Below are 18,152 nucleotides of genomic sequence, written 5' to 3' on the forward strand. Positions count from 1 at the left end.
TGCATTGCAAAATTTGACTAAGTGCGAATTTTAAAGGATTGCTGTGTTTCAGTTCTTATACTGTTTTGGAAAGTGCGAATTTGACAGATTTGGCTTGAAATCCAAACTGAAACATGTTTCTCGCCCATTCCTAGTTAGGAGAAACGCACACTAAAATGCTGATGAATTTTCATGAAAACTTTTTAAAAGAAAAACACTGCAAAGTAATATGGAAATGTGGACAACCGAATTTAAGATTGGAAAAATAGGAAAATGAGACAAACTAAAATTGAAAGATTCACCCATTCCTATCTTCAAAGCATTTCCCCTATTATCTGGAAAATTGTGCTGATCAGTGGCTGAGCAGTAAGGATGCGAGAGCCAGGTTTTCCCTGGAATCCTCTGTCTGGCTCTTCTACATGCAAGAGGAAATGGACTGAATAGGTGAGGGATTTCCCCTGGGCAAGCTCAGCTATTTAACTGGCAGAGGAGAGGAAGGCAGGCAGACAGATGATCCTTTCCCTTCTCTGCGCTCCACCCATTCCCTCTTGCAAAGCATGTTGCTCCTCAGAGGCCTCCCTGTGTTCTTCTGCCTGGGCATTGTGAACGGATTCCTCCCCAACCACGAATCAGGGGGTATTGATTCAACTGTCTACACAGATGCTGACATCACAGAAGCAGGGGTCCTACGGGCTGTTGCCCGGTACATGGAGAGGAACCCACTGCCTGGGAGATCTCCCATGGTCCCAGGAGAGCTGGAAAATATGAAGCCACTGAATGCTACTGGACTATACAAGGCTTTTTACAAAGGTAGGCACAGAAGACAGGAATACTTTTCATTGCCCCATGTGACTAGACCAGCCTTTCCCAACTAGTGGGCCACCAGATGTTGTTGGACCACAATTCCCATCTTTCCTGACCATTGGCAATGCTGGCTGAGGCTGATGGGAGTTGTGGTCCAACAACATCTGGTGGCCCACTAGTTGGGAAAGGCTGGACTAGACCTTAAGTCTCTTGCAGAGTATTGACTCTCCACAGCCTTTACTTTTGCTAGGAATTTGATCCCATTTCCTTTCCAGTAGAACCAGGAGACTTGAATTCACGAATCACAGGTTCAGACTCATTACTCCCATAAATGCCAATCTGTAGCACCGAGGAGTCCTAGCTACCTGCTCTAACATACTAGACCTCCCAGCCCCTCCTAATGGACCTGAGTGTCGTGGCTGCAAGCCTGAGCCTTCCCCCTTAAAATCCCACCATCCACCCTAGAGAACTAGGAATCCTGATTGTCAACTCCTCACCTCTGGTCATTAAAGCCCATTTATATTAGGGCATATTGTAATATCTTACTAGAATGCTGTAAATGCTTATAGTGCCCCCATCCCTCTCATCCCATCCTCTTCCCCGCTGTCAATCTTTAGAGGTGGAGAACTCTTTTTTTCCCTGTTGAAGGTTGCTATCCCTCAACAGGTTAGCTGTTAGGGGCTGCATACTGATGGTAGATGCTGGCCAGTCAGTGGTTGTCAGGACCAGAAACTTCTCCCACTTTCTTCCCCTGCCCCTGCCTCTCTCGCACACTCTCTATCAACCCTTTTTTCTCTCTTTTTCCACGCCACCTTTCTGTCTCTCTCTCTCATTTTCTGTGCCACCTCCTTTTTCTCTTTCTCTGTGCCACCCCCTTCTCTCACACATTTTCTCATGCCACCCCCTTTTCTTTGCCTTGTTTTGCCTCCTTCCTTAACACCCACTTGAAATTAGACTGATGTCCATATGCAGTCCAGGGGTTACAGTTTGACCACCCCTACATTTGCATCTAAACACCTTGGAGGCAGGACCATTTGTAAAAGCATGTATGTTTTCATGTGCAGATTTCACAGTTCTAAAATAATGTGACCTCTCCCTTTTTCTTGCACAGCTGATGTCTCTCCCAGTCGATTGGTCAAAGCCATACAGGAGCTTATCTCTGGGAATAATCAAGTGGAGGTCACCCACCGGGAAGACAGTAGCTACTTCTTCTACTGCGAAAAGATAGCCCAAAGTAAGGGGGCTGCACCTTTTTGTGCGGAAAGGGTAGGGAACAGTGTTTGGGGTAATCTGGTGTACTATTTCTTGTAGAGAAATGTAGGCAATGCTTGCTAGCACAGATGAAAAATATTAAAGTTTGTCTTTATCAAATGCTAATCCTTACAGAAAATTTCGATGCTTTCAAGTTTGTCTCACTCAGGAGTGAGAAGCCTGTGGTCCTCCAAATGTCATGACTATTTCCCATGCTGGCTGGAGCCGATGGGAGTTGGAGTCCAGCAACATCTGGAGGACCACAGGCTTCCCCAGCCATGGTCTAACTGCACGCATAAACAACAGACATTAAAGGTGAGGTGGGGTAGGGGGGAGGAACTTAGTGAACGTTATGTCTTGTCAATCAAGACTTCCTTAATCATATACCAGAAATTTGCTGTTGGATTCTAAGTCTTGTTAGCCCCCAGCCAGCCCAGCCAATGGTCAATGATGATACGAGTTGGAGCCCAACAACAGGTTTTCTAGTCCCTGGTGTGAAGAAATTTCAGGAAAGGGGGCATAGCTTCCAGTTAGCATTGAGCGCTGGCGTTTTTCTTGTTTAGAAATTAAACATTCAAAGGAGAAATAGGTATTTAAAAAGTTCTCCTATGCTATCAATTCCCAGGTATAAACCAGTTTCGGAACCTGAGGGAATCTATGCTCAACAGCCTGAAAGATCCTGTGAGCTCAACAACTTTGGAATCAGCTCGCCTAAGCGCTGGAAAAGCTCTCCATGTCCAGCAGAAATTCTACAGTAACACCAACTGGGTTGAAATGGGAAAAACCAAACCTTATGAACACCTGTGTAAGTCATGATGGATATACAAAACTGTCTTGTTTTCAGTGGTAGTTCCCCAGCTTTTTTCTATAAGGAGACAGAGAGTGATCTTTTTGTTTACCATTACTGTTTACCATTTCTAAAAGATATGCTTTACAAAAGTGATTTGCCTAGTCCACATGGCACTTTAAACCATCATTCAAAGATAGCCAACATGATGCCCTCAAGATAGGGATGGAAGGAGCTGTCTTGGTTAGTTTCTCATTTTCCCAGTCTTAAATTGTTCTTCACATTGTGGATTTTTAAAAAATCCCAATGAAGATTCGTCAACATTTTAGTGTGAATTTCTCCTAATAAACACAGTTTTAACTAATGTACACATTTTTGCAAGCAATTTCTCCTAATATTATGCATTTTGTATGTTATTTTCACAAATATATTCATAGCCCACTTTTCCACTTGTGCTCTCAAAGCAGCTTACAGAATCATCATAAACCTGTTCAAATTTCAGGTTTACATGGAATTTAACTGAGTCTAAAATGGGATCTTCCCCCCTCCTTTCTGTGTGTCCTACAGTAAATCCAGCCAGTCCTGCTTCCCCTGTTGCTCCTGCTTCTAAGGAAACCTGTAAAGACTGCATCAGAGACTCAAGGTAAGTCCACAATCATGCTGTTGTTCTCCCACTACCACCCCCGCTTGCCGGGCACTGGTGGGTGATGATTGTGGAGGGAAACTGTTGCATGTTCTACTGTGGGCACATGCCAGCAGATGGCAATGGAGGAGCACCGCTGCCTGTACTACTCTGTGGCAGCTTGGTGGCATCCAATAAAGCTCAATGTTGGAAGGTTTGGGACAGAGAAAAGAAAGAACTTCACACAACACATAGTTAAACTATGGAATTCACTCCCACAAGTGGTAGTGATGGCCACCAACTTGGATGGCTTTAAAAGAGGATTATGCCTCTGAATACTAGTTGCTAGGAATCGCAAGTGGGGAGAGTGCTGTTGAGCTCAGGTCCTGCTTGCAGGCTTCTCGTATTTATTTATTTATTATTGCATTTATATACCGCCTCATAGCCGAAGCTCTCTGGGCAGTTTACAACAATTAAGAACATTAAAAACAAGTATACAAATTTAAACCATGCCAAATTAAAATCTATATAAAAAAACGATAGGCAAGTTAAAACACATGCTATTCAAATGCTATTTAAAATGCCTGGGAGAAGAGGAAAGCCTTGACCTGGCACCAAAAAGATAACAGGGTTTGCGCCAGGCACACTTTGTCAAGAAAATCATTCCATAATTTGGGGGCCACCACTGAGAAGGCCCTCTCCTTTGTTGCCAGCCTCCAAGCTTCCCTCGGGGGAGGCACCCAGAGGAGGACCTTTGACTTTGAGCGAAGTGTACGGGGGGTTCATGTCGGGAGAGGCGTTCCATCAGGTATTGTGGTCCCAAGCCGTATAATGCTTTATAGGTTAAAACCAGCACCTTGAAAGTTTAGCTCTCTCCAGATTAACCACAAGCTGTAACCACAGTTTGTCTCTGAGAGACCACGTATTTGCATGTTCACACTAAGCCATGATTTGGCATGACATGCAGACCAGACCTATTATGTCAAGCGCACACAAACACACACACAGTGTGATAAGCATTCAAAATGTCACATCTGAAAAGGCTCGGAAATATTTAAGAATTTGGATCTGCAACAAAATAGGCCTTAGTGAGAACAGGATGTTAGACTAGATGGGCCTTTGGTTTGGCCTGATTCAGCAGAGCTCTTCCTTTGCTCTAGTGCATTAGTCTGGATTCCCAAACCCTCTTAAAAATGTTTTTTTTTCCTCAGTGCAATACCTGGGAAGGGAGTGAGGAATGAAGTTGTGCAGGGCCCAGAGTAATGCAGCTGATACCTACAATGGTGCTTAAAGAAATGTTGGATGCTGACATTTTAATTACACCACAATGCCCCCAACTGGCATAGATGCATCAGGAGCAGAGATATATTAAAATGCCAGTGTCCAGTGCTCATTCAAGCACTGGGAAATGAAAAATGTAAATAAAGGGTCTGGAGACCACAGAACAATGTAGGCATCAGCACTGGTGAGCCCTGGCATTTCCCTGACTATGCCTAGTCAGTGCTGATGCTGGTGGTTTGGCTTTGTGACTGCCACACAGAAAAGCAACAAAGCAGGGCTACTGACAGGTGGGATGCTTATTCCTGAACCCCACTTTAAATGGGCACCCCCTCATTCAGTAGGGGTGAAATATCCCCTTTGTTAGGGCTGGCATCAGACTTCAGGGGGTGTTTGGCATGATGCTCCCAATGCCCACCCTAACCCAACATATCTTCTACCCACCCTCAGTTTCTTTCTTTTCTGATGCTCCTGGCACAGTGGCATCAACAACACATTTATTATTTATTTCTTAAATTTATATCCCACACTTCCCTTCAGGAGGAGTCAAGGGCAGCAAACAAAAACACTAAAAGCATTCTAAAACATCTTAAAAACAAAACATATTAAAACAAAACATCTTTTTTTAAAAAAAGAAATTAAAACATCTTAAAAAGCAATTCCAGCACAGACACAGACTGGGATAAGGTCTCTACTTAAAAGGCTTGTTGAAAGAGGAAGATCTTCAGTAGGCACCAAAAAGGTAACAGAGATGGTGCCTGTCTAATATTTAAGGGGAGGGAATTTCAAAGGGAAGGTGCCACAACACTAAAGGTCTGCTTCCTATGTTGTGCGGAGCAGACCTTCTGATGAGATGGTATTTGCAGATGATGTTGTTTGTATTAGTGTGGTGCCAAAGCTTCCTATGGCTGTATAGCGTGTTGCTGTTTTATTATTTGTCTTATAGTATGATATATTTACTTCTGTTTTTAACAATGTTGTAAGTCACTTGGAGAACTTTGGGTAACCAGCAACCAATAAATCTAATAATCCTAACTTTTTTCCCCAACTCCTCAACTGTCAAATCTTAATTCCCCTCTTAACTGTTCATTTCCTGCTCTAGAACCTCCAGCCAATCAGAGTCTACTGCCTGACACCCAGACCAGTCAGAATGAATTTACCTGACCCAGGCCTTGTTGAATAAATTATTTAAGGGACTTTCTCTCCTTTCCCACTCAGAACCTGTCACCAAGCAACTACTGCTAAGCAGCCTTGCAACATAGTAACAGTACAAAAGCCTTGAACTTTGGTAGTCACATAGGTCAGAGATTTTGTCCCCTTCAAAATGCAAACATAAGCAGACATCTCTCCATAACATTTATGTCAGGGATCCCCAAATTGTCTGGGGACTGTTGGCTTGTGTGCGTTGTTGCGTGAAACAGCATACATTACGTTGGAGTTAAGTTGAGCAAGAAACTTCTTCAGAGCATTAGATCATGTTAAGAGTCTTTTATTAAGACATTATGGCTTAAGGCTTAAGAGTAAATACATGTAGAGTTTCTTCAGTCATCCCCCCCTCTGGTACATCTCTCTCCAAAGGTAAACACAAAAGACAACCTCTCAGCTCAGAGGCATAATTCAGAAGACCAGCCTCACAGATCACAGGCATAAATCAGAAGACACAACTTACAGACTCTGTTAGAACTTTCCCAGTCTATCAGATGGTTACCATAGCAACGGCCTTGACAGCCCGTTCCCAGACTGGGCTAAGACATAACTCCCCCTAGTTACAGTTTTGCAGACTTGATGGAAAACTACTAGGCCTCATGCCAACAGGGACATGCTTGGAAAACTGGGCACCACAAAATACCCATTTCATAGGGAGCAAAACCTGGTGGTTTTCCTTAATCAACTCCCTCCCCTCAACAATGGGCAAAAATCTATATAGACACTCCCAAAATAAAATAAACCACAAACAAAACAAAAGAAATTGGGGAAGACCTATCTAAAATGCACAATCCCCAACCAAACAATAACAAAAAAGCCAATAAAATTTAAAATGGAAGTGGTAGGGGCCTTAGCAATCACCAAAGGAGGTGTCTGAGGGTGCTGGGGTATCACAGGCACCAAGTTGGGCACTCCAGGTTTATGGTGTAGAAGCAAGACTTGAACACAGAACCAAGTCCAGTACTCTGATCTAGAGGTGAGGAACCAGTGGCCCTTCAGCTGTTGTCCAAGAGGATTACCCCTGTAGTGTCTTCCCTACTGGGATGCCGTTGAGGGGCAAGGACTTCACCCACATGAAAGTGGCAAATAGAGGAAGGACCCCGTGTGAGAGGTAGGGAAGTGGAGATCTCTCAGGGTGAGAGACTGGGATGGGAAAGGAAAGCTCCCAAGTGAAAGCTGGGAGGATCTGTCATTTTCTATGAGGGTGGGGGTGAGGAATTAAATACTACTGATGTATAGATAATAGATTATGTACTTGTACATTGGTTTTTGTACTTTATGTACCCTGCTCCTGATTTTCTCCTCCTTTATTTCTTAGGTTGTTGCTGTTACATATATGCTATGTTTTGCACTTGTATCTAAGATTTTGTATTTTATTATATATATATTTATTATTATAATTGCTTTAATTTTTGTATTGTATAGATACTATGTTAAGTATTAGCATATATTGTTTGTTATTTTCTATGCTCTAAACCACCCTGGGTGGTATATACATTTAATAAATAAAAAATAAACTCCCATCAGCCCCACCCTGCATGGCCAATGGTCAGGGAGTAACAGAAGTTGTAGTCCGACAAGATCTGAAGGGTCACAGGGTCCTCATGCCTGCCCAAATCACTGGACTATTCTGGCTCTCAACTAATTAATGTTAGGAGAAGTGAATCCTGATGTGCACCCCTAGGTCTTTCTAGATGATTGTGATTCTTAACTTTTAGCAATTTTATTAAATGTGATTTGGGATGAGAGGCCTTACTCCTGAGTGACCTCTTCCATCCCTCAAGTAAATTAATTCAAAACAAGTGCATTTACCAACTTCCATGTTGTCTGTTTAATAGTGACCAGTACTCGTGCGATGGAAACATCCTAGTGAATGACCTGCTCACAAGTGGGTACTGGGTGTCAACAACATGCAGGAAAAAACCAAAAGGTAAGATCATAGGAACATAGGAATCTGCCCTATACGGAGTAAGACCATTGGTCCATCTAGCTCAGTATTTTCTACACTGGCTGGCAGCAGCTGTCCAGGTTTTCAAAACAGGAGTCTCTCCCAGACCTCACTGGAGATGCAGGGGATTGAACCTGGGACCTTCCGCATGCAAAGTAGATACTCTACCACTGACATGGTAAATCAACACAGCTAACCACAAGGCTGTGAAGGTGTCTCCTATCAATCCCAGTAGCTATCTAAGGAGGCAAGTGCTGACACCAGGTGGGTTGGTGGGTTCTTTCTGTTCGCTGGCCAGCAGCCCTCTTCATCTTCTGTCTGGCAAGGAGGTGGTCCCTGCCAAAAGACAGCCAGAATGTCAAGGTGGGCAAAATGGTTGCAAAATGAACCTTGTAAATTCAGTGTAGCCCTGTGCAATAGCCAGCGGCATCACTAGCGGGAGTGTGCGGGGGTGTGGACCTCTGGTGCGTGCCCTCCCAGGAGCATGGATGAGGTGGCTGGGCTTGCGCATGAGTGCGCAATCAACACCGGCCACCCCGTTCATACCCCTGGGAGGGCACGCGCCAGAGGGGCACCCAGCCAGAGAAGGCCTGGGAACGCCGGCTCGCCTCCCTCGCCCCGCCGACGCTGCTCCCAGTCTCGCCCGCCCGCCTCTGAGGAGGAGTTGGAGCAGCCTTGCCGGGCAACAGTGCGGGGCAGGGCGGCTCTGGGTATCACCCCCCTCACGGTGACACCCGGGTGCGGGCCGCACCCTCTGCACCCCGGTAGTGACGCCCCTGGCAATAGCTAGAATTCTCTTTGTCAAAGCAAGAGGCAGACAAGCAATTCAAGGCCATCTCACAGAGAGTCAGTGAGGCATAGTAGTTACGAGTGCTGAACTAGGACCTGGGAGACCAGGGTTAAAATCTCAGCTCAAGTCATAAACCTCACTGGATGACCTTGGGCCAGCCTCAGCCTAACCTACCTCACAGGGTCGTTGTGAGGGTAAAAATAGGGAGAGTATAACTATGTACACCACCCTGAGTTCCTTGAAGGGAAACTGGCATGTAAATTTGATTCAGTACTAGGCATTTGTTCTGTAGCTTATGATTTTATAGTTTTATGATGTTTTAATGACTTTATTGTACACCACCTTGATTTTCTCATGAATTGGCAGTTTATTTTTTATAAATAAATAATAAATCCCAACCTTCTGCAATTGGTAGGAGGGATTACTCAACATCCCCAACAATCAGGGAGGGGTTGACTTCCATGAGGCCACTAGTTAGTTTTAGTGATATATCAACTTTAAACCAGAAAACAAGGTGGTGTGAAGCATAATAACTTCAGACAATCCACTAAAACACATTAAACACCATTAGAGTATGAAAATTTTATATCTGCCGTATGTAAGGGATGACAAAAACAGGTATAACATCAAAAGACCTAGGAAGGCCTGCACCAACAGATAACTTTTTACAAGCTGAAGAAATACCAGCATTGTTGGTGCCTGCCAAATATCCAGGAGGATGCCAATTTCACAAGGTGGGTAACAGCAGGGGAATGAAAAGCAGTCACCCTATGGTGTTCTCTGAAACCAGCCTCACGGTTAGGAGTGGGGCCACTGTAACACAGGGCCTCCAACTCCCAACCATGGAGATGTTCCAGAAGGTTATCATGGTCAATGGTATCAAAAGCTACTGAGAGATCAAGTAAGAGCATCAGGGTCACATTCTCTCTCCCCACCCCATCCCTCTCCCAATGAAGGACACCCCTCAGGGTGACCAAGGCTGATACATTTTATTTATTTATTTATTTATTTATTATTTGATATATATCCCACCCTTCCTCCCAGCAGGAGCCAAGGGCGGCATAAGGCTGTACATAAGGCTGTAATGTGTTAACTGAACTTAGATCACACACCTGCATCATATAGGAGCCTCCTTAGCCATGTACTCCAGCAATTCAAAGCAGAGATGGGGAACCTATTGCCCTCCAGATATTGTTACACTCAGTTCTGCCACCCTGGGTTCCTTTGGGAAGAAGGGTGAGATACAAATATAATAAATAAATACAAACTTAAGAAGAGCCCTGCTGGATCAGGCCAACAGGTCATCTAGTCCATTATCCTGTTTACACAGTGGCCAACCAGATGCCTCTCAGACCCAATCAGCATGGCCAGTGGTCAGGGATGATGGGAGGTGTAGCCCAACAATATCTGGAGAGCCAGCGATTCCACACCCCTCATATAAAGACTAAATGCCATCCTCATTAAATAACTGCAACTGATAAATGACCCTCACATTTGTGTGTCCCTGACAGACAGACAATTCCTCTGATCCAGCCTGGCAGTTCTTATGCCGCTTCCATTCTCTTCCGTATATTCTGTAGGCAAATGTGGACATGGTGGGAGAAATGATCCAACACAAGACTTCCCTGTGACTGGAGGGATCAACAAGGAGACGACGAACCCCCAGCTTTCTCCACACTATCAATTGCACCCCCAAGCTGCTGAACTAGCCATACAAGACACAAGGGACTTCTTTGTAGGAGATGGTAAGTCCACAGCCTGATCCATAGGAAGCTTTCCTGGGGGCCACCTTGTTACCCTTTTAGCAAAAGGCTAACATTTTGTTCTTCATCCAGGCCTTTTATGATCTTCTTGTTTTCATCCCTGGGGTGGTTTTAGTTCCTGTGATCTGTTATGGGCAGGCGAGCTAGCTCCTGTTATTTTTTGTGTTTTTATTGTGTTGGTCCTAATTGTATTGGTTTTTTATGCCAGAGTTTTTAAGATTACTTGTCCTGGTTCACATGTCACTTTGAACCATTGTTAACTAAGTTATGGTTTCAAGGTGAATGTGCAGCAAGCTGGTACATGCTACTGAAACCATCGGTGCTTTGCTCTGCCCCTGCTCCTGCTGCAATGCCAGGAGCTAAACCATGGTCTGGCTTAGCATTTCATCTGAACCCACGCTTGTGGTTTGTTTCTCTTCAAATATACCATGAGTTGCAAGCACATATTTTGGGGGGAAACAAACCAGAAGCCCAGGTTGGGACATAACACTAAAGCAGGAATCTTTTTCTACCTGAGGGCTGCATTCTCTTTTTGGCAGCCTTCCAGGAGCCACATGCCAGTGGTGGGCGGGGCTAGAAGCAAAAGTAGGTGGAGCAACAAATGTTAATTTATTAACACATCACCCTCTATCCAGGCAAGCAAGAAGGATTATCAGAATTCATTCTAGCCAGGCAGAACACTCAAGGAGGGCGCCAAGCAGGGCAGGTGAAAGGTGTGGCTGAGGAGAGGGTGTGGCCTAGGGAGAGCCCCAAAGGCAGAGAGAGATGTCTGGAGGGCCACATTTGCCCCCCAGGCCTACAGTTCCCCTTCCTTGTGTTAAGCCAAATCATGCCTTCGCTCCCAGCAGTACGGTGGCAACAGCTGGAACAAGGGGATAGCAAAGTGTGATTTCTGCAGCATGCACCAGCTTGTTCACTTTTAAATCATATTTTAGTTTAACTGTGGTAGGGAGCCTTTGGGGCTGGAGTAGGGTTGCCAAGTTCAGGGCCTGAGACTGATCCTGTATCTTTAGGAGAAGAGAAAGTCAGCCAAGTGCCGGTGTTCTTGCAACACTGTAATGGGAAAAACCACAAGGTGGAATTCTCCCTCCCCCCTGCACAACTTTTAAAGATGCAAAAGACCTCTTGGAGGCTGGGCCTGGCAACTAAGAGGTCTTCTGTATCTTTAAAAGTTGTGCAGGGGGAAGGGAGAATTCCACCTTGTGGTTTTTCCCATTACAGGTTTGCAAGAACACCTGCACTTGGCTGACTTTCTTTTCTCCTAAAGATACAGGATCAGTCTCAGGGATTGAACCTGGCAACCCTAGGCTGGAGAACAGGCCAACTTTGGCAGGTTGGCAGGATCACCACCAGTCAAGCAATTGACATCATAATGACATGAGGTGATAGACATCTCTCAAAGCGCAGTGCTTTGCACAGCACTTCCCGAACACCTGACAACCAGCTGATCATCAGGCAGCTGGAAAGCATTGTGCAAAGCACTTTGTGATCTCTGCGCTCAGAGCTGCCAAAGCACCAAGCACAGGAATTGCAAAGCACTGTGCTTAGCGCTTCCAAAGAACCCAACACTCAGCTGGTTGGCAGGTGCTTGGGAAGCGCTGCATAAGGGGCTTTGCAGACACAGCACTATGGAAGCCCCAACAACCAGCTGATTGTCAGGGGCTGCACGGGGGCTTGGCAGGTGCCACCAAGGTGTCTGTGACCCCCTTTCAGCCCAGCAGTGTCATTACCTGCCCCACATCTCACATCATACGTTTTTATTTATTATTAAATTTATATCCTGCTATTCCTCCCAGAAGGAGCCCAGGATGTCAGGTGAAGGTAGGTGGGCATGGCTCGGCCAAAATGCCCTTGTGGACCAAATGGGGAAGTCCTAAATAAGAATTAGACCAGGTGTGCGGAACCTGTGGTTCTCCAAATTTTGGTCATGCATGCTAGGGCTGATGGGATTTGTAGTTCAGGAACATCTGGAGGGCCAAAGGTTCCCCACTCCTGACCTATGCCACAAATATCTAAAAGGCTACCTTCTTCCTTACAGACCCTCTCGGGTGTTAAGATCAGCAGAAGAGACTTTTTTGGTAGTTCTACCAGCCGTAGAAGTTGTGGCTTGGGAGAGGGCAGTCTCTGTGGCATTTCCTAACTTGTGGAATTCACTCCCCACAGAGGTGCATCGGGCACCTTCATTATACAGTTTCCGTTGTATGCTAAAGACTCTTTACCCTAGTCTTTGATATTTGAGATATATATTTTTAGGACCCACTCTATTCTTGTGATTGTAATTTGTTTTAAACTGGGGTGGGGGGTAGCACTGGTTTAAATGTTGGATTTTACATTGTTGTGACCTGCGCTAGGACTTTATGGTGAAGGGCAGATAATCAATCAATCAATCAATCAATCAGTTGGCCTGTGGACTGATTCCTCACCTTAGATCTATGGCTTTTGTTCTTTTGCCAGTAAAAACAATGTAGCCAGGCACCATGCTAGTGTGAGACAAGGTACACTGCAGTGCAGACATGGCCTAACATTTGCCACCCTGGGCTCCTGCTGGGAGGAAATGCGGGATATAAATCAAATAATAAATACATAAAATAAACTTTACTCTGTATTTTCCCAGGATACGGCCTCCTGGACCAGGTGGGCAGTGATATCTTTAAGAAGCTTTTCAACTTGGACGGCTATTCGCTCACCTTTGTAATAGACACAACGGGCAGCATGACAGAGGATATCAGCCACGTCAAAGCCATCAGCATCCAGCTGCTCCGAAACTATTCTAGCTCCCCGGATAAACCCTTTAACTACATTCTTGTGCCTTTCAATGATCCAGGTGAGGAGGCAAAGAGAAAGAGTTGGCAGGGATGGAGAACTTGGTGCTCTCCAGATGTTATTGGACTCCAGCTCCCATCAGACTCAGCTAGCATGGCCAATAGTCAGGGAAGATAGGAGTTGGAGTCAGCAATGCCTGGAGGGCCAGAGTCCCCATCCTGGTATAAGGCCTGAAGGGGAAACCTGTGGTTTTCCAGATGATGTTGGACTACAGTTGCAACTATCACTAACCATTGGGCATGCTAGCTGGGCCTGATGAGAGTTGGAGTCCAAGAATATATATCTGGAAGGCCACAGTGTTCCCTCCCATGGCACAAGAACTGAAAGCAACTTTGGTGGATAGGCCCAACAGTATGGATCACAGGTGGGTGGGAAAGATCAGTGGGGATCTCAACTGGAAAAATTGCAAGTGGACTGCATTATAAATAATTTGGAAGCACAATGTTATTCCTATGTATATCATGCTAAATTATCTTTGTACGCAGGGAAGGGGAACCTGTGGCCCTCCAGATGTTGTTAGATGACAGCTCCCATCATTGCTGACCATTGGCATCATGACAGAGGCAGATGGGAGTTGGACTCCCACAAAATGGGGTGGGGGGATCACAGCTTCCCCATCCCTATATTTTTTAAAGAATTGATATGATGGCCTTCAATAAATAAATAAAAGATCAGAACAGCTGACAAATAAAACAATAAAATACATAATAAAACAACAATGAAGTCAAAAGACAGCTTAAAAGCAGTTCAAAACAGCAGAGATAAAATGTGCTGTTGCAATCCAAAGTTTTCTGTGTTATCTTCCTATCTTTTTGATAGTTATTTGTGGCACTTACAAAAAATAAATAAAAAGCAACTGCAGCCCAAGACTGTCCAGTGTTGATTGACAATGTGGATTGATGCTTTCAGGGCAACTACCCCTTTAAGTAGAAGCTTCTTCCTTCTGGTTTCTGCTGCTATTTTTGCTTCATATTGAGCGGGGATGCCTGATTACTGAAATGTCCCTGAATGATCTCCGCCATGCCCCCTCTATGATAAGCTTCCGCCAGGCCTTAAAGACCTGGCTCTTCAGGCAGGCTTTTGGGGTGGTTAGGTTTTATTATTGTTGTTTGAGATTTTTAATGCTCTAATGTAATTTGTATGTTTTTATGTTGTATGTCGCCCAGAGTGGCTGGATAACCAGCCAGATGGGCGACTAATAAATAAATAAATAAATAAATAAATAAATAAATAAATAGCTTCTTAATCTTAATTACACAGTTCCAGTTTCCTGCAAGGAGGGTGTTTCATAGGCTAGTTTCATCTTTGGAGCCACAACTATTACTCATTTATTTTTTAACATTTAAATTTTTCTGAGTGCTAGTTTGCAACATTGCAGTTGTTCTGAAAAGCCCTGTCTCCAACATGAAACAGAAGTTGACAATTAAACACCAATTTACTAATACCATGTCTCTCTTGAATAGGAAACAATTATAAGAGGGAAAGCCACAAAGAGGAAGCTTCTAATTAAAGTTATATTTGCATGGGAACCAGTACTGAATGGCGCATGCTTCTAAATGAGCATTATAGCAGTATCTTGGCCATTGGCATAAGCACTACCAGATAATTCCATGCTTTAATCCACATATTTACTTAAATTGGCACATGTATGTTTATGCAAACTGGCCAGCCTAACCATCCCTATGACAGTTAAAGATTGTATCCAATACTGGTCCTACTCAGAGTAGACCCATTGAAATTAATAGACATGACTAACCTTAGGTTCATTAATTTAAATGGGTCTACTCTGAGTCAAAGTTTATATTTTTGATGTGCGTTTTTGTTTTGTTTTAAACTGTTATCTGCTTCAAGTCCCAAAAAAGGATAGAAACTGAACTAAATAAATAAAATATATGCTTGGGGCAGGGGCAGCCAACACGATGCCCTCCTAATGTTTTGGATTATAACTCCCATCAATCCTAGCCAGCATGGCCAATGGTCAGGGATGATAGGAACTTTAATCCAAAAACATCTGGAAGGCACCATGTTGGCTGTCCCTGGCTTAGACCATGTCTGCATCTGCTGCTCTCACTTTCATCTCTTCATGTCTTCACAATTCAATCCCTGTCATATCTGTCCTTGCAGATGTGGGCCCAGTCCAAGTGACTCGTGATGTGGATGAGATGGAGTCTTTCATCTCTAGCCTCAAAGTTGATGGTGGTGGTGACTGCCCAGAGATGTCACTAAGTGGTCTGAAGTTGGCTTTGGAACACAGCTTGCCACAGTAATGGCTCTGCCCTTTCTTCCCTTATTCCTGATGTATTCTCTTCCCATGACCTTTGTTACTCAAGTTGTACTACCTTTGCTTGACTACCTGAAACTCTCCTGCTCGCTTAAATTGCTCTGCTTGTTCTCCCTTGCTACCACTTAGGCCTGGAATTTCTTCCCAGATCAGCTACATGTTGCCAGTGCTACAACTGTTCTTTCAAATCCTTCATAAAAAAAACCCTGTATCTTTTTTTATGTGAAGCCTTTAAACCCCAATCCTTACCCCCATTAAACCCCAATCCTTACCCCCAACAACAATGGTGTTCAAGTATGTGTGACTGGCCAAATTCCAATTATATCTCAGTTAAATAACCTGAAATCTGAATAAACCTTATAGCCATACACATAGTTCCTTTGTGTGAACTGGCAAACCATTTATTTATTTATTTATTTATTTATTTCATTAAACTTATAGACCGCCCCATAGCCGAAGCTCTCTGGGCAGTTCACAAGACAAGAAACAAACAAACCAGTTAATTTTCCATTGACTAGAACAGAGGTAGCCAACGAGGTGCTATCCAGGTATTGTTTTCTACAAATACTATTCTCCCTGACCATTGGCCATGCTCCCTGGTGGGGGGAGATGGGAGTTGGAATCCAACAACATCTGAAGAGCACCATGTTGGCTAACTCTGAACTAGCACATAACAAAAGTTTTGTTGGATCTAGTTCAGACTCCCGTTTCCCACAGTGTCCAACCCTAAACCAATGAGAAGCCCACAAGCAAGACAGGGGCCCAGTATCACTCACTGGTAGTTGTTTTCCATTGACTGGTATTCAGAAGCATGCAGCTTCTGATCCTGAATCATTCATTCATTGGTGATCACTCATGGCCAAATAAGATTGTCTTCCAAGGTAAGGTCTTTAACAGTGGGTCCATAAGTGACTGTGGAGGCCAATTCTAGATCCACACAGCCTCCCACAGTGAGGACATAGGTTTCCAGATGGAAGATGGTCGCGATGAGGATTTGCTTGACATGCCTTCCGCTTAGCTTGTTTGTCTCTTTCACCCTGTACTCGTGCTTCTTCAAAGTCCACAGCACCTTTGTAACAGCCGACCACCAATTAGGACGCTCATGGGCCAAAGCTGCCCAGTTCTTGATGCTCATGTTACATTTTTTCTGATTAGCTTTAAGAACATCTTTAAACCTCTTTTGATGTTTAAATCTTCCATTTTCCATCCTTAAGTTGGGAGTAAAGAAGCTGCTTTGGAAGACAGTGATCAGGCATTCGAACAACATGGCCAGTCCAACAAAGTTGATGTTGAAGGATCATTGTACCAACACTGGTAGTCTTTGCTTCTACCAAAATGCTAACATTAGTCTGTCTGTCTTCACAAGTAATTTGCAGAATTTTCCGGAGGTAGCGCTGGTGGAAACTTTCAAATAGTTGGGAGTGGCGTGTATAAATGGTCCATGTTTCACAAGCATACAGTAAGGTCAGTAGTACAATGGCTTTGTAAATAAGCATTTTGGTCTCCCTGCGAATATCCCAATCCTCCAACACTCTACGCTTCATTTGGGAGAATGTGGCACTCGCAGAGCTCAGATGATGTTGAATTTCAGCATCAATGTCAGCTTTTACAGAGAGATAGCTTCCAAGATAGGAAAAGTGATTAACGTTCTCCAGTGTCGCACCATTAAGCTGGATTGATGGTGCTACAGGGGGATTAATTCGCACCTGGTAATAAAGCACTTTGGTTTTTTTGATATTAAGTGAGAGCCCAAGCTTTCCATATACTTATGCAAAGACATTTAGGATAGGTTGAAGATCTTTCTCTGAACGTGCGGAGACTACATTATCATTGGCATACTGAAGTTCTACGACAGAGGTTGTAATTACCTTACTTTTTGCTTTCAGTCTACTGAGATTAAAAAGCTTTCCATCTGTTAGATATGTGATTTCCACACCAGTAGGACGTTTCCCTTCATTAAGGTGTAGAATCATAGCAATGAAGATAGCAAATAAAGTTGGAACAATGACACATCCCTGTTTTACGCCTGATCCAACTCTGAATAGATTGCTCTGAAAGCCATTGTTATCCAAAATTGTCGCCGTCATGTTGTCATGAAGGAATTGCAAAATATTCACAAATTTATCAGGGCATCCAATTTTCAGAAGGATGGTCCAGGGAGCAGTTTGATTCACAGTATCAAAGGCCTTAGTCAGATCTATAAACGCCATATATAAAAGTTGATGCTGCTTCCATGCAGTGAAGATCATGTCCACTGTCCTTCTGGAAGGGCGGAAACCATTTTGGGATTCAGGGAGGATATCTTCTGTGATAGGTAGGAGGCAATTTGCATCTGCAAAATGCTGGATTTCTTGGGCTTTCTTTATCCACCAGGTGTTCTTAAGTTATCTGGTTCTTCTTTGGACCTCACCCTTTGCACTGGCATAGATTTTTTTCTTAGCAGCACAGTTAATGTCTTTCTGCTATATCTGGAAGGCTTTCCTTTTCTTGTTGATTATATGTTCAGTCTCACTACCATTCTCATCAAACCAATCCTGATGTTTCTTAGTTTGGTATCCAATAGTTTGTTCACATGCTGCAATAATGGAAGTCTTCAGTTTCATCTAGTGTTCCTTGACAT

General features: G+C 44.0%; 1 protein-coding gene across 1 annotated transcript in view; it reads left to right on the forward strand.

The window, feature by feature from the left end:
- Positions 1 to 536: 536 nt before the first annotated feature.
- The window catches only part of LOC133381028 (von Willebrand factor A domain-containing protein 7-like), a 44,188-nt gene continuing 26,572 nt past the window's right edge, over positions 537 to 18,152 (forward strand). The window contains exons 1-8 of the mRNA XM_061619418.1: positions 537 to 789; positions 1,895 to 2,017; positions 2,660 to 2,839; positions 3,389 to 3,464; positions 7,766 to 7,857; positions 10,246 to 10,410; positions 13,043 to 13,252; positions 15,376 to 15,514. Coding sequence (XP_061475402.1) covers positions 537 to 789; positions 1,895 to 2,017; positions 2,660 to 2,839; positions 3,389 to 3,464; positions 7,766 to 7,857; positions 10,246 to 10,410; positions 13,043 to 13,252; positions 15,376 to 15,514 — 1,238 coding nt within the window. The remainder of the gene's footprint in view (positions 790 to 1,894; positions 2,018 to 2,659; positions 2,840 to 3,388; positions 3,465 to 7,765; positions 7,858 to 10,245; positions 10,411 to 13,042; positions 13,253 to 15,375; positions 15,515 to 18,152) is intronic.

Source organism: Rhineura floridana, chromosome 3, assembly GCF_030035675.1.
Source record: "Rhineura floridana isolate rRhiFlo1 chromosome 3, rRhiFlo1.hap2, whole genome shotgun sequence".
Taxonomy (NCBI): Eukaryota; Metazoa; Chordata; class Lepidosauria; order Squamata; family Rhineuridae; genus Rhineura; species Rhineura floridana.